The sequence below is a fragment of the Polypterus senegalus genome, chromosome 9, assembly GCF_016835505.1.
Source record: "Polypterus senegalus isolate Bchr_013 chromosome 9, ASM1683550v1, whole genome shotgun sequence".
Lineage (NCBI taxonomy): Eukaryota > Metazoa > Chordata > Cladistia > Polypteriformes > Polypteridae > Polypterus > Polypterus senegalus.
Window position 1 is genome coordinate 237276 of NC_053162.1, and position 13525 is coordinate 250800.

Sequence of the window (13525 nt, forward strand, 5' to 3'; positions counted from 1 at the left end):
CAGAAGACGGCCGCAGCTGACCCACTGAGCTCCAGCGCAGATCAGTGGGGTTGAGACGTTTTGTGCAGCGCTCTACACCATCATCATCATCATCATCATCGTCACAGAAGGACATGTCAGTCCGTGGTGCTTCTCCCAGTATAGTGCCTTTCATGGCAAGTGCTTCACTTAGCCTGCTGAAGTGACCGTGTGACACTGTGGTTTCTTCTGATCCGCCCCATCCTGCCAGCTCCCCAGTGGCCCATTTCCGACGACCACTCTTTTGCCATGCAGGACCCTGATGGTCAGCGGCCAGTCATGCCTGTCCAGCGATGTCCTTTGTTTTTAGCGGCCTGATCTGCTGCCTTCCATCTTCGGCTTGCGGCCCTCGGCAGGCTCGGCATTAGCATTCCAGTCATATGTATGGAAATCTGTGCTCGACTTCTCAGCCCAGCATTACGGCGCCGGCTGGAGAGCAATTTAAATCGCACAGCCCCCCGCCCACCCCCCCCCGCACTACACACACTCCCCGAATGTCAGCGCGCTGTCTGACTCGAGCCTGGAGAGACGCCATTCAGCTCGCGCTGCCGCCGCTGCCACTAGTGCCTCAAGATGGATGCTGCGTCTCGAGTCCCTCAGCCAGCCGTGACACACATCGGGGCTCCCCGACCACCGCGCTTTGTCTCAGACGCCTGTGCCGCCACAGGAGGCCACGTTCTGCCATCAGTCAACAAGGGGCTGTTTATACTGGTCACCAAGGCTGGGGTGACGTTAAGCTGGGGGCTCTTCGGGTCATTGCCTTCATAGGCTCCATGCACAGCGCCCTCTAGTGGCTCTCTGTGACTCCACTTTGTCAGGGGTGGGCAGGGCTTGATTGGACTGGGCTGCATTGTCCACTTGAACCGTGGACATGCTGATCAGACCCTCTTATGTCATGGAGACCTCAGCAGGTGATGTGACACTCTGGGGTCCACAGGATGCCATGGGCTCACTGCTCTCATTCCAGCTTTGGAGAAGCTCCTGGAATTCCATGAAGAGCCAGCTGTGCCGGTTATCACGGCTACACTCACAGTCACTTCTGGTCACTCCCAGTCAGCGAGTCTAACAAAAGGAAGGACAAAACGTTTGTGATGAAATATAGCGCCTTTCAGGACAGATGTCAGACTTTATGGACTGCATATGTGGGCAGGTGAGATGTGTGCCCGTAAGTCTGATGCTTAAGTAGCCTTTCCTGAATATAGTGCCTTTCAATAGTTGGGTCACACAGGCCATAAGGATTGAGTCTGTCACTTGTATATAGCACCTTTCACTGTGCAGGTCCTTACAACAGGCACAGGTTTTGCATTTCTACTACTGGATGAAGTGGACCAATCCAAGTTCTGCTGTGGCTCAATAGCCTCTAGAGGGCACCACTGTCTGCCTGCCTCCCATTCTCTGTGCCCACTTCACTGTCCCTTTGAATATTGCCCAGTTCAGTGCCACATCCCAGGTCAGCATCCTTTCCCACATCAGTGTCACACATTCACAGACAGGGCACCCTGGCACTGGGATGGCACATCCACAGCTTAAAGTGCCACCTGGCAGTCCTCCTTACCAACGAGGCACAAATGAACAAAACATTACACCTTCACTACAAAAGGAAGTCCAGGAGGGAGGAGCACAGGGAGAACACAAAGCACCAATGAACAAGTAAAGCAGCAAACTGCACAGAACTTCAACCTGTACCTACCCTGTGGCAAAGCTGGTGCCCACACTAAAGTACCTTCACCACTCTACTACCCCCACTCTGCCCCACACTCCTTCTGACTGGCCCCCTCTGGGCCCATGGGTGGTCTTCCATTTGTCTCATGGACAGGAGGCCAGCACTCCCCCTAGTGGCTCTCCAAAGCAGCTCCCCAGTTGTCTGCTATGATGACCTTCTGTGTCCGCATGCCCCCTGGTGGCCAGGAGGTGTGATGTCTCTCCCAGAACACCATCAGGTAATCCTGGGTACTGCTGAGTCACCAGCCTGGCAGCTTGTGTGTGTGTCCCTCCAGGCTGCTCCACCCTGTCTGTTGTGTTTCTGAGACACTCGGCACATATGCAGGGTATAGTGCCCCCTGGCAGCCATAAACCACTGTTTTACATTTTGCTGATGCGCTGCTGCTGCTGCTGCTTACTTTTCTGGAGGCTTTCTCTTCAGCTCTGTGCCATCTTCGTGGTACCCATGTCAAACTGGGCACCTCCCTCCCACTGTCCTTATTTCTTGCCTGTAAATCAAAGTTTGAGTTTGAGGGGATGCACACCCAGTAGACCAGGCAGTGATCCGCTACAGGCTGTGACCACACTAACAGAAGAGACCCTCTGAAATGCCCTTGGGAGTGTGGACCACCAAAGCCTCTGCTTTGATTATCAGTGCCAGTGCCCGCAAGAACAGATTAACCCCTGCCTTGTCTGTGTGCCACTTCATGGTGGGAGCTGACCCAGCCAACCATCTTCAAACCTGCAAATCCCCTCAGGGTGCACAGGGGGCAGAATTCTGCAGATGTGCTCTCATTTACATAATACATAGAGATGAAAGGCACTATAAAGAAAGGGTAGATCAAGAAATAGGCATGAAAGGCACTATATAATGGCTAAGAGAGGCACCATATGATGATAGATAGACAGACAGACAGAGTGAAAGGCACAATATAATAGATACATAGATAGATAGATAGATAGATAGATAGATAGATAGATAGATAGAGTGAAAGGCACTATATAATAGATAGATAGATAGACAGAGTGAAAGGCACTATATAATAGATAGATAGATAGATAGATAGATAGATAGATAGATAGATAGATAGATAGAGTGAAAGGCACTTAGATAGATAGATAGATAGATAGATAGAGTGAAAGGCACTATATAATAGATAGATAGATAGATAGATAGATAGATAGATAGATAGATAGATAGATAGAGTGAAAGGCACTATATAATAGATAGATAGATAGATATGAAAGGCACTATATAATAGATAGATAGATAGATAGATAGATATGAAAGGCACTATATAATAGATAGATAGATAGATAGATAGATAGATAGATAGATAGATAGAGTGAAAGGCACTATATGTTGGACAGTTAAATGCACTAGTGTGACAGATGCTGTGACATATAGAGAGGCGTATGAAACGTGGAATCTCGTGGATAGACATGAAAAGCTTGGAATGGCACCACATAATACATAGACATGAGAGGCACTATAAAAATGGCAGATGCAACAGAAAGTATGGAATTCAGAAAGAGGAAAGATAAGGAAGGTAAATGACTGAGAGGTGTGAAAGGCACTATATAATGCAGAAGATATGAAAGGCACTATATAACTGACAGCTGTAACAGTTCAATACAGATGGACTAGAAAGTCTGGATGGCACCGTTTCTTAGTGACACACACGTGACTAGGCAACTTGCTCCCCCCACCCCCAGTCTGGCCCCCCACATTTCCATTTCTGAGGCCGCATATGCAGATGAGCGCCGGAAGTCGTTCGCCGCCGTTGCCTTTGTTTGCTTGTCGCGAGGTCCGCTGTTGTGACAGCTGCGTGCCACGGTGACAATAGCCCGGCATAATGAGTTATGTGACAAGCCGGCATTGCGCCGCCGCCCGCTCGCCGCTCTCATCTCCAATTACCGCTCATCGCCCGCGCGCTCGCGTTTCCGCTGTCGCCGGGGAGTGTCGGGGACGCGCGGTCGGTCCGAGTGACGCGCAGGCCTTTCGGCCGCCCTGCCGGCGCGCTCTCGTCACGGCCGCGTGTATAGTATAGCGCCTGACTGGTTTGTTGTCGTCTGCTTTTCCACAGAACACGGACTACACGCCCGGCACCTGGCGCCGCACAGATGTCCACCTGGAGAATCCCGAGTATCACACCCGCTGGTATTTCAAATACTTTTTGGGAAAAGGTAATCAATCCTTCTGCTCTTTATAGCGTCATTCGGGACAGGGGCGGGGCTTCGGCTCCTGCGCTGTCATTTGTCTCGTCCGTGTGCCCCAATCGGTCAACGAGGTCTGCTTGCTGCCTGCTTGGCTAGATCTGCTAACGTGGCAGCTGTCAATCATTCCAGCAAAGCAGTGCTGTAGCCCCTCAACCCTTTGCCTGTGATGGACGTGACCATAGGCATGGCTGATGCCATCTGTCAGTCATTAGCAATAACTGAGGCCACCAGCCACAGGCAGCCTCTGACCACTGGTGACCCGGCAGATATAGCTGTTAGGAAGACGCCAGTAGGAGTCAATGAGCACCTCAACCACAATTCATGCATTTAGCGCCTTTCCACTTAAATGTCATTACAAAGCCCCGAAGCACCAGGAGGTGGACGTCACCTGCCTTGTTGGCCAGCAGTGCCCCTTCAGTCTTAGTCTGTCCTTGTATTTCAATCAAAGGAGGCAAAGTCCAGTCAGGACTATCCTGTCATCCAGTCTTTGTGGGCAGTCTCCCTTCCTCCTTTATGTTATATAGCGCCTTTCCACACTGCATCCCATTCTTAGGTGCTGAATGGATGCAGTGAGGGCTCAGTGACTCATTCAAGTCACATAAGGAGTCACAGGTGACATTATGATTAAGAGCCTCATCAGTTCAAAGCAGAGTTCCATTCATGGTCAGGACACAGGAAGTGACCAGGCTACCCAACCACTGTGCCACCACGACCCTGGTGTACAGAGGAAGTGCCCAGCAACTCAGTGCCACTATGCTGGGTACTCTGGTGTATTGGCATGCTGTAGTAATTTAAGGTGGAAACCTCAAGTTATGCTGGCAAGTGAGGCACAAGGGTAGACTGCCCCGTATGAATTTATTGATATGGAAAGAAGTTGTGTACATTTATGGCACATTGTCATGGTGCCTACTACCACAGACTGGCATAGGACATCAGAATGAAACCTTAGGATGTCATTCAGTATGAAATGTTTGATGTGACTTTACCTGCCAGGCTCACAACATCTTAGGCAGAAGGCAATTTTAAGTTGAACTCATGTCAGTTGGCAGTGTAATGGACTGGCATCCTGTCCACAATTTTCTCCAATGCCACCAGGATAAGCACTTGCCCACTGTCTGCCTTCTGAAGTCAATTGTATTTGTCAGAACCAAAACCTCAAATCTCATTTGCACCTGGGGTGAAGTCAGCAGGGGTGCCAAACATATGCCTTTTTATCATCTCTGTCGTGGCTCCATTGTTGAATTTTCCATGCTTGGCATGCCCATTTCTGTTCTCACTGATTTTTTTCCATTTCTTTATTTTTCAGTCCATCAGAACTACGTGGGGACGGATGCCGAGAAGAACCCCTTCTATCTGTCAGTCGTTCTGTCCGACCAAAACAACCAGCGAGTGCCACAGTACCGCTCCATCCTCTGGAGAAAGATGGTAAGTGGTGGGCATGGCACCCCCTGTCTGTGTTGATGTGCTCCCAACTCATCCTACATGGGACATCACAATTGATCCTTGTGCCCGTAATCGCAATGTGCCATCCCGCGTCGGTTCCTGCCTGGACATGCTTTGGCAATGCCATACCCCTGTTAAGGAGAAAGTGGGTTTGGTTTGGAAAATGGAAGGATTGGATTGGCCAGATGGATTGGCCGTGGATAGCCTAATTGGATGTCGTATGTGAGTGACTCATTATAGTCAATCAGGTAGTCTTTATTCTGTATAGTGCCTTTCATGGTGAGACGTCTTTACTTCATATGCAGTGCAGGATGTTCTTCATCAGTTTCTATAGAGCCGCCGCCCTGCAAGTGTTCAACCAGCGCCTCTCAGAGGGCACTTTTCTAAAAATCTAACATAAATTTGGAGAAATTGTAAGAACATTGAGGTGGTGGAAGGAGGGACATCCCAGATGAAGAGAGGCGCTTTGCCAGGTGCCCACGGCTCACTGGGCACATTATCTCAATTATAAGGGTGTGATGACCCCAGGACACCACAAGGTAGATGTCTGCCCACTAGAGTCAAAATAGGGAGTGAGTTACGAGGGGCAGGGCTTATTCGTCTGGGCTCGGTGACGGTTATTGAGGTGCTGGTGGGACGCTGCTGAGACGCATCCTGTCACTTCCAATGACCATAGACCTTCTGTGTTGTGAGGGTGTTTGTGTGTGTGTGTGTGTCCTCTTGTGTCTGGTGCCCAGTGCCACCAGGATAGGCAGCAGCCCCATATGATGCTGACGTGAAACAATGGATAAATGGATGTCACTGACAGTGAAAGGCACTATACAGTAAGGAGTGACTGATATGAACTGGTCTAACAAATGAACCAGTGGGCACAAACTGTTGGGGTGGTCCCAGTGATTGGACACACACTGGCATCAGTTAGTTGATGCCAATTGCCTTGCCAGGGTGGGTCTGGGCACACTGCAGGGTCAGCCATCAGTGACTCTTTGTTGTTTTTTTGTTTCAGGGAACTCAGAAGATCTGCCTGCCCTACAGCCCGACCAAGACGCTCTCGGTGAAGTCCATCTTAAGGTGCGTGTCAACGCCAGGATGCCAGGGCCACCATGGGGTGGGATGAGCACAGGGAGATGCAGGGATACGAGGGACTGGACCCACCTCACTGGCGGCTAGGTCCATGCCCACTCCCACCCGCCAGCACTCTGCCACCTGTTGCCGACCATGCACACTGGGTGTGTCCTGAGCCCACATAACTGAGCAGCCTGCCCCCTGGTGTCTCCTAGTGGATGTGCACCCCCCTCACATCACAGAGTGACGGAGTGGGCACGCGCCTCTGAGCTCAGCATGGCAACGTGATGGCATGGACCCACTGGAGCTTGGTGCCCATTACCCTGAGACTGGCGGTGAAGGACAGGGGTCTGGGTTCAAAGCCATTCGGTGTCCATTCCAGATATAGGAATGGAGTGGGCTGCTTCTGTATTGGTAGCTGGACCCCCACTGCCAATTATTCATTTAGTCCTGGGGCAGAAGCAGGTGCCAATTGCGAGTGTCCAAGGCAGGGCAGGGCAGGGCAGGGCACGCTCTCGGACTTATCTGGCAAGTCATGTGGGACGTGAGAGGAAGCTGGATTGGGGGGTCGTGGTGAGTGGGCCGAAAGTTGAACCCCGATCCCTGGAGCTGTGAGGTCAGAATGCCACACTGCTGTTGACTTTGTGGAATGGCCAGGGCACTATAATGTCACCCCTCTTATATTAACTAATTAATTACAATGGAGTGCCCTGCCGTTAGGATATAGCAGGTTGGATAATGGATGGATGGATGGATTACACTTGAATTCTCTGCTGTGCCCACAGTGGTGGTCCACTAACTCCCTGGATGTCCTTTGCTTTGCTTTGCAGTGCCATGAACCTGGACCGATTTGAGAAAGGACCCCGCGAAATCCTTAACCCCGACATTCAGAAGGTGAGCCCGAGGGGTGGGCATGGGTGCAAACCCCCCAGGTGTGCATTTATTTGGATTGACTGTGGTGGATGGACTGAGGGGCCCACCCTGTACCCACACTCATTCGAACAGGGTGTGATCCTTGCCCTATGCCTTCTTCATTTCTCGCCCGTCTCAAGCACCTTAGAGGTCCATTTATGCCAGGCTCTTTGGCTAATGGCTGTTGTCTAGTTGGCATACTTGTGCCCACGTCCTCTTTGTCTCTACTCTACTGTACAAACTTTTGCTCGGTGACCTTCATGATGACCGATGACTGCCTGCCTTAACTGACTCCAGATGTGCCCACGTTGTTGCCCATCTGTTTAAACCCACAGGTTAGCCACTCATTGGTGACAATGCCTTCTGGTTCAAGTGTCACCTCGCTCCCACCTGGTCATTCAGTTGGCCATCAGCCTCTGAGCCTGGTGGGCATCCTTAGGGGTCAACGTTGGTGAGCTGGGCTTCCTTGGCACACTTTGCTCCACACTGATTGTCCTAGTTTGCTTTTTTTTCTTTTTAACGCCCACGTTAATCTGAAAGCCAGTCAGAAAGCAGAGTGGGCATCAGCATGAGGTGGGCTGAGGGGGTCCATCATTTGGTCATTTTTATCAGCTTGTCTGCTTGTGTCTTTACAAAAACAAGTAACAACCTCATTGGCACTGCCACTGCTGACACGGGTGGTGGGTGGGCTGGGTTGGGGGGGTCTGAGCTCACTGATTGGTTGATGCAGAGGATGCTGTGGATGAGTTTCAGCTGCACTGATGTGAAACGAGACGGACAGACACTCTCAGACACTCTCAGGCCCCCAGACCCCCTCACATCCCAGGGGTCTGTGGTTGTCATGGTGATGCCGCCAGGCTGTGTTTTTCAGAGCGTGGCATCAAGCATAGCAGCCTAATAAAACAGAAGAAGAGAGCCCTGCTCAGCAGGGCTGCAGAGGTGTGACCTTCAGCATTTGGGGTCCCACAGTCTTAGTTGACCTCATGGTGGTCACTCAGAACTCTGCGTCTGCCCAGCGGCAGTGACACTGACCCTTAACCTGGGCACTCGGAGTCCATCGGTGAGGGTGCCTGCTGTACTTGTAATATTTCCTAGCAGCCTCGTCCAGTGCCTAAGGGTGGCTAGACGGGCATTACCTCCGTTAACCAGAAGTTGGCAACCCTTTTATTATATAGTGCCATCCCCAGCATGTGACCAGGATGTGGGCATCATAGAGAGGAGTGAATGAGCTGTTTGGTGGAGGGCAGCATGGCGGCCGCCCATCTGACGCTGTTGTCTTCTTCTGCAGGATCTGCTGGTGCTGGAGGAGCAGGAGGTACGGACTGGCGAGGGTCTCGTGGCTGGCGCCTTTTACTTCTGGACGCAGTTCTGGTTTTTCACTTCTTCTGCTTTTTCACTGATTACGTGTGTCGGCTTCAATGATTGATCGTTTATTGATCGCGTTGGCTGTTTCTAGAGCTTTCTCTCATCCCTCCCATTGGCTGACGCACTCTCGGATTTCTCCGATTCCTCATTTTTTTCGTATTTTATTGTTGGCGCGATGCCAATCCACCCGCCTTTTCTTCTTCTTACTTTCACTGACTGGGAACCACTGGTGAGAGGCCTGGTGGGTCCAAAGCGCCCCCCTCCCACCCCCACCTTGTCAATTCTGATTGTTTTTCCAAAGCTTTTCTAATCAAGGAAGGTGAAGGTAAAAACAATGAAGTTGAGGGTGAATGGTGCCCAGCATCCTAAAGTGACTTATATTGTGCCTTTCTACTCCGAGCGCAGCTCAAAGTGCATTGAAATGTTTCCCCTGGTGGCTAACGGAGTGTCACTTGTCCCTCCCCAGGGCTCGGTGAACTTCAAATTCGGTGTCCTTTACGCAAAAGACGGCCAGCTGACTGACGACGAGATGTTCAGTAACGGTGAGTGACCCCGGGTGGTTTTCGCCGTGGTGACACCAGTGACACCTCATTTGAACAAGCAGTGGCCCACAATGCCACTTCCCTGGTTTTCCACGATGGCCTGCTTTGACTTTTTTTCCTTTCTTTCTCTTTCACGTTTGCCTCGAGACAGAAGTGGGCAGCGAGAGCTTCCACAAGTTCTTAAACCTGCTGGGGGACACCATCACGCTGAGGAGCTGGGCCGGCTACCGTGGAGGGCTGGACACGAAAAGTAAGTCACTGAGAACACAATTCAAAGGGACAAAATGACATGAGGTGGCAGGGCCTTCCAATCAGAGCAGCCTACCTGTCAGCATCACAGACATCTGGGAATAGGGAAGGGGCGGGACTTGAGAAACTATTCTAACCAATGGAATCTCACAGAGGAGCTGAATGACATGGGGAGGGAGAGGGCGGGGCCTGGGGTGCAGCTGGTGGAGTGGGAGCAGATGCTCAGTCCGTGTCATGGACTCCCTGTGCCCAAGCCATGCCAGCGTCTCTAGGATATCATGGGAAGGCGCAGGTAGGGGGGGACACACAAACATGGGTGGAGTGCCCACCAGCAGACTGGAGTCCAGGACCCCCCAGGTAAGGAAGGGGGTGCCATAATGACAGCCGCGTGGCCTTTGCTGTGTGTGACTGGCATCTCTGTGCTTCTCAGATGACACGACGGGCATCAACTCGATCTACACTGTGTACCAGGGGCACGAGCTGATGTTCCATGTGTCGACGATGCTGCCATACTCGAAAGAAAATAAGCAGCAGGTAAGTACCATCTGTCCCCAAGTGCCACCTGTCACTCTTAACATGACCTAGCTCAAAAGGCCTGCACTTGCTTTCTCTCACACCTTTGTATAGCACCTGGCATCACCCTTTGCTCTTACAGATTGGTCATCTTTGACAATAGTAATAGAAATCTGAACAGAAAGAGAATGGCACCTTTCACAATGCCAGTCAGCCCCATCACCATGACAGTCAGGGACTGCTGGGGTCTGGTTTGTTCTGTGACTATGGAAAGGCGCTATATTGAATACCAAGTGAGGAGTGGGGTGAGCTGTCCGAGTGGGACCTGGTGGGACCTTTAAACCAGTCAGCCTATTCAATCTGTGCCAAGCCCCCAATGTGTCCTCCTGGATCGGAAGAGCTGCTGATTCTCCTGATGCTAAGGCTGGGGGTCCTCAAGTTCACACTCGGACCACCTGGGGTCAAAGAGCATGTGATGTGCCAGTCATTTGCATCCCAGCAGGGGCACATTCAGGGCATTGGTGTGTTCTCCTCACGCTACCAGTGAAATCCATCCTGGGGTGACATGCTGGTGACGAGTGCCCCCCCTAAAGGTTCAAACTCCACCCACCCACTAACACTTTAAATCAAACAGCGACTTTAATTATATAGTGTCTTCCATGCACTGCCTGAATGAGCACACGTCGTGTGTTGTGTGTCTGCTGGCAGCCAGGGGGTGCTACAGTGAAAGTCGCTAGCGCACCCTGGTGGCTGCCCTTGCACTTTCTGACGCATGATTGCTTCTCCCCGCAGGTGGAGCGGAAGCGGCACATTGGGAATGACATCGTCACCATCGTTTTCCAGGAGGGGGATGACACCACGTCTTCCTTCAAGCCGTCCATGATCCGGTCCCATTTCACGCGTATCCTTTCACTGGTTTGTTGTTCTTCATGGTGGCTGACCTGGCACGTTTCCAAGCAGTGCTCAGTGGGATGCGTCCTTTTCGCTGAAGTCTGACTGAAGAGTGGCTTCAGCCTGACAGGCTGGTAGAACTTCATGGCACTGGGTGACTGTGGCTCGTGGTGACCGTGGAACTTCATGGCACTAGCTGATCTCGAGGACTCCACGAAAGCCCTGGGATGCCTGCCGTGTGCCATGTCTCCTTAGTGTCCAGCATGTTTGTGCCATGCACAGTCCGTGTGACTAGGACAGGAGTGGCACACAGGCTGTCCCATTTCAGAACTGTCCCACCTACACTCTAAATCCAAGAAGGGACCCGAGAATAGGACTGGCAGGTAAAAGAAAGGAGCTGGCACTGGTGACACTGGTGACATGGATGAGGGTCACTGAGAGCCTCTAATGGTGGACACAGGCCGACTGGGGGGACTGGAAGTGAATGGAGAAATCACTGGAGGCAGAGGTGACTGAATGATAGCCAACAGGAGGGAAGCCACCACAGCAAGTCCTGGGGCCACTGCAGCCATCGACAGGCCACCACTCTGGGGCATTTCGGAAAGTTTGGCTGCCAATTGTCTTTGTGGCTTCAGTTTTGTGAAAGTTCACATGAATGTCACTTGACCGACCAGTGGCTCCACCGACGAGCCGAAAGAGTGCCGCATTAAATCAAGAGCTGGGGGGCACCACCACTGACCAGGGGATCCACAAGGACAGGGAATGACAACACCACACCCGGGAGGTCCTCATCCACTTACGTGTCCATACAGAATGGCGGCATTGGGGTGTCACCCCTTCTAGGAGCAGCTGGTCATAAGCACGCCACATACACCAATGTCTTTAAAAAGTGGGGCATCAGTGACCACCCCCTCCTGTCCTTACTGGATCAGTAAGCTAAAAACTTAAGGGAGTTGCAGCCCATCTGATGGCACTGCCAGCTCTCAGCTCCAAGGACCTAGGCTCAGCTCACCAGCTTGGTCACCTTGCTGCCAGGATTGCATGTTGTCCTCGAGTCAGGCTGGCAGTCCAATCTAAAGTGACCCAGCCTGGGTGTGTGCCTTGTGGTGTCATCCAAAATTGTGGCAGACACTTTCTGTCACCTGTGCTGTGGTCTGCAGCAGTTGGATCCATCTCTATTGTGCCCACACTGTGCCAACGTCACGGCATTTATGAATCTGGATATGGGCTGCACTCCTATTGTTTTGTCCCCCTTTCTGGTCTGAATCCCCTCTTGAAATCCGTTTGATGGCAGGAGGACATGTGAGTGGTGAACTTAAAGTGGTCCCCTGGCTCCGCCCTTATTAGGTCCCTGTCTGGGATGATGCCCAATCAGTGAGTTTGAGGCGGGGATGGGCACGCCCCTGTCACGTGACACCTGCTTCACTTGAGAGCTGCACGTGACGTAAAGGATGAGTGGGGACCATCTTCACTACATCGGGCAGAGGCCAGCAGACCAAGTGAATGGCAGACCTGTGGGTGGTGCCTTTCACCATGTTGGCCTCACGCTGCTTCACTGTGGCCACGCCCCCACCGGTGCCCTGCCATGAGCCAACCAACTTGCAGTTAATGGTCTCCTGGTCAGTCTTGAAGGGCTACCCCTCACTCGCTCACTTTCCTGCCTTCCTGCCAGCTTTGCCCCTTTTACCCCTTTTGAGCCCTGGTCCATGTTAGTTTTTTGATTGTATTTGATGTCATGTCTGTCTGCCTGCCCCTCTGTCTGTCCGTCTGTCTGTCCGTCCATCTGTCCGTCTGCCTGCCTGTCCCTCTGCCTGTCTGCCTGTCCCTCTGTCTGTTCATCTGTCCGTCTGCTTTCATTTGTTTATTTTCTCTGAGCCCTCAAACCCCCCCCACCAGCTCCATCTCCCAGTCTCATTAGATTGAATCTGTCCTTGTCATCCCCTTGGTGACCAAATTCCAGGCGGCCTCCTGAGTGGGTGGGGCAGGGACCTCTAAAGGGGAAGTGCTGATTGGTGCACCATCTGTACTCAGGTATGTGTAGTCACTATTGTCACCTGGGCAGTGTCACCTGTTAATCCACACGGACTGAGAGATGCAGCGAGTGCAGGATCTGAATGCCAGGAGAATGGCGAGCGTGAAAGGACACGGTGCTGGACAACAGGAAGGCCACCGAAGGCTCAGGGTGTTCCAGACCCTCCACTCAGGTGACATTCATTCCTTGACATGAACTGCAGACATTTTTGCCTTAGTCAGATACAATAAGCAGAACGACAGCTACAGGTGAGTGTGCCAATGTGGACATCCTGCTCGAGCCGTGGAGGCCTGGCTGGCATTGCGGGTCCTTGTAGGATGGCTATGAAACAGTTAAGGTTCTGCCATGGAGCACTAGTGCCACCTGGCTGAGGGGCAGCTCTTAGATTTGTTTTGGGGCTCAGAACTTCAAAGCCGCTTTTGTTCATTGAGTGTCACTAAAGGTTGGGTCTCCACAACTGATGCCACCTCCACGGACCTGTGGGGCATGAACGTCTCTCACTGAGGGTTGCAGGCATGAGAATGTTTGCCTCCCATGGTTGACTGGCATCTTGGGCTGTGCGAGGCTGGTGCTG

The 13525-nt window shown here is 51.9% G+C and overlaps 1 protein-coding gene across 5 annotated transcripts in view; it reads left to right on the forward strand.

The window, feature by feature from the left end:
* garnl3 (GTPase activating Rap/RanGAP domain like 3) overlaps window positions 1–13525 on the forward strand; it is a 78406-nt gene that overhangs the window by 26161 nt on the left and 38720 nt on the right. For all 5 annotated transcript variants that reach the window (XM_039762531.1, XM_039762534.1, XM_039762532.1 and 2 more), the window contains exons 4-13: window positions 3807–3906; window positions 5246–5364; window positions 6389–6453; window positions 7278–7341; window positions 8648–8674; window positions 9191–9266; window positions 9418–9516; window positions 9946–10049; window positions 10821–10929; window positions 13154–13199. In XM_039762531.1, the coding sequence (XP_039618465.1) occupies window positions 3807–3906; window positions 5246–5364; window positions 6389–6453; window positions 7278–7341; window positions 8648–8674; window positions 9191–9266; window positions 9418–9516; window positions 9946–10049; window positions 10821–10929; window positions 13154–13199 (809 nt within the window). The remainder of the gene's footprint in view (window positions 1–3806; window positions 3907–5245; window positions 5365–6388; window positions 6454–7277; window positions 7342–8647; window positions 8675–9190; window positions 9267–9417; window positions 9517–9945; window positions 10050–10820; window positions 10930–13153; window positions 13200–13525) is intronic.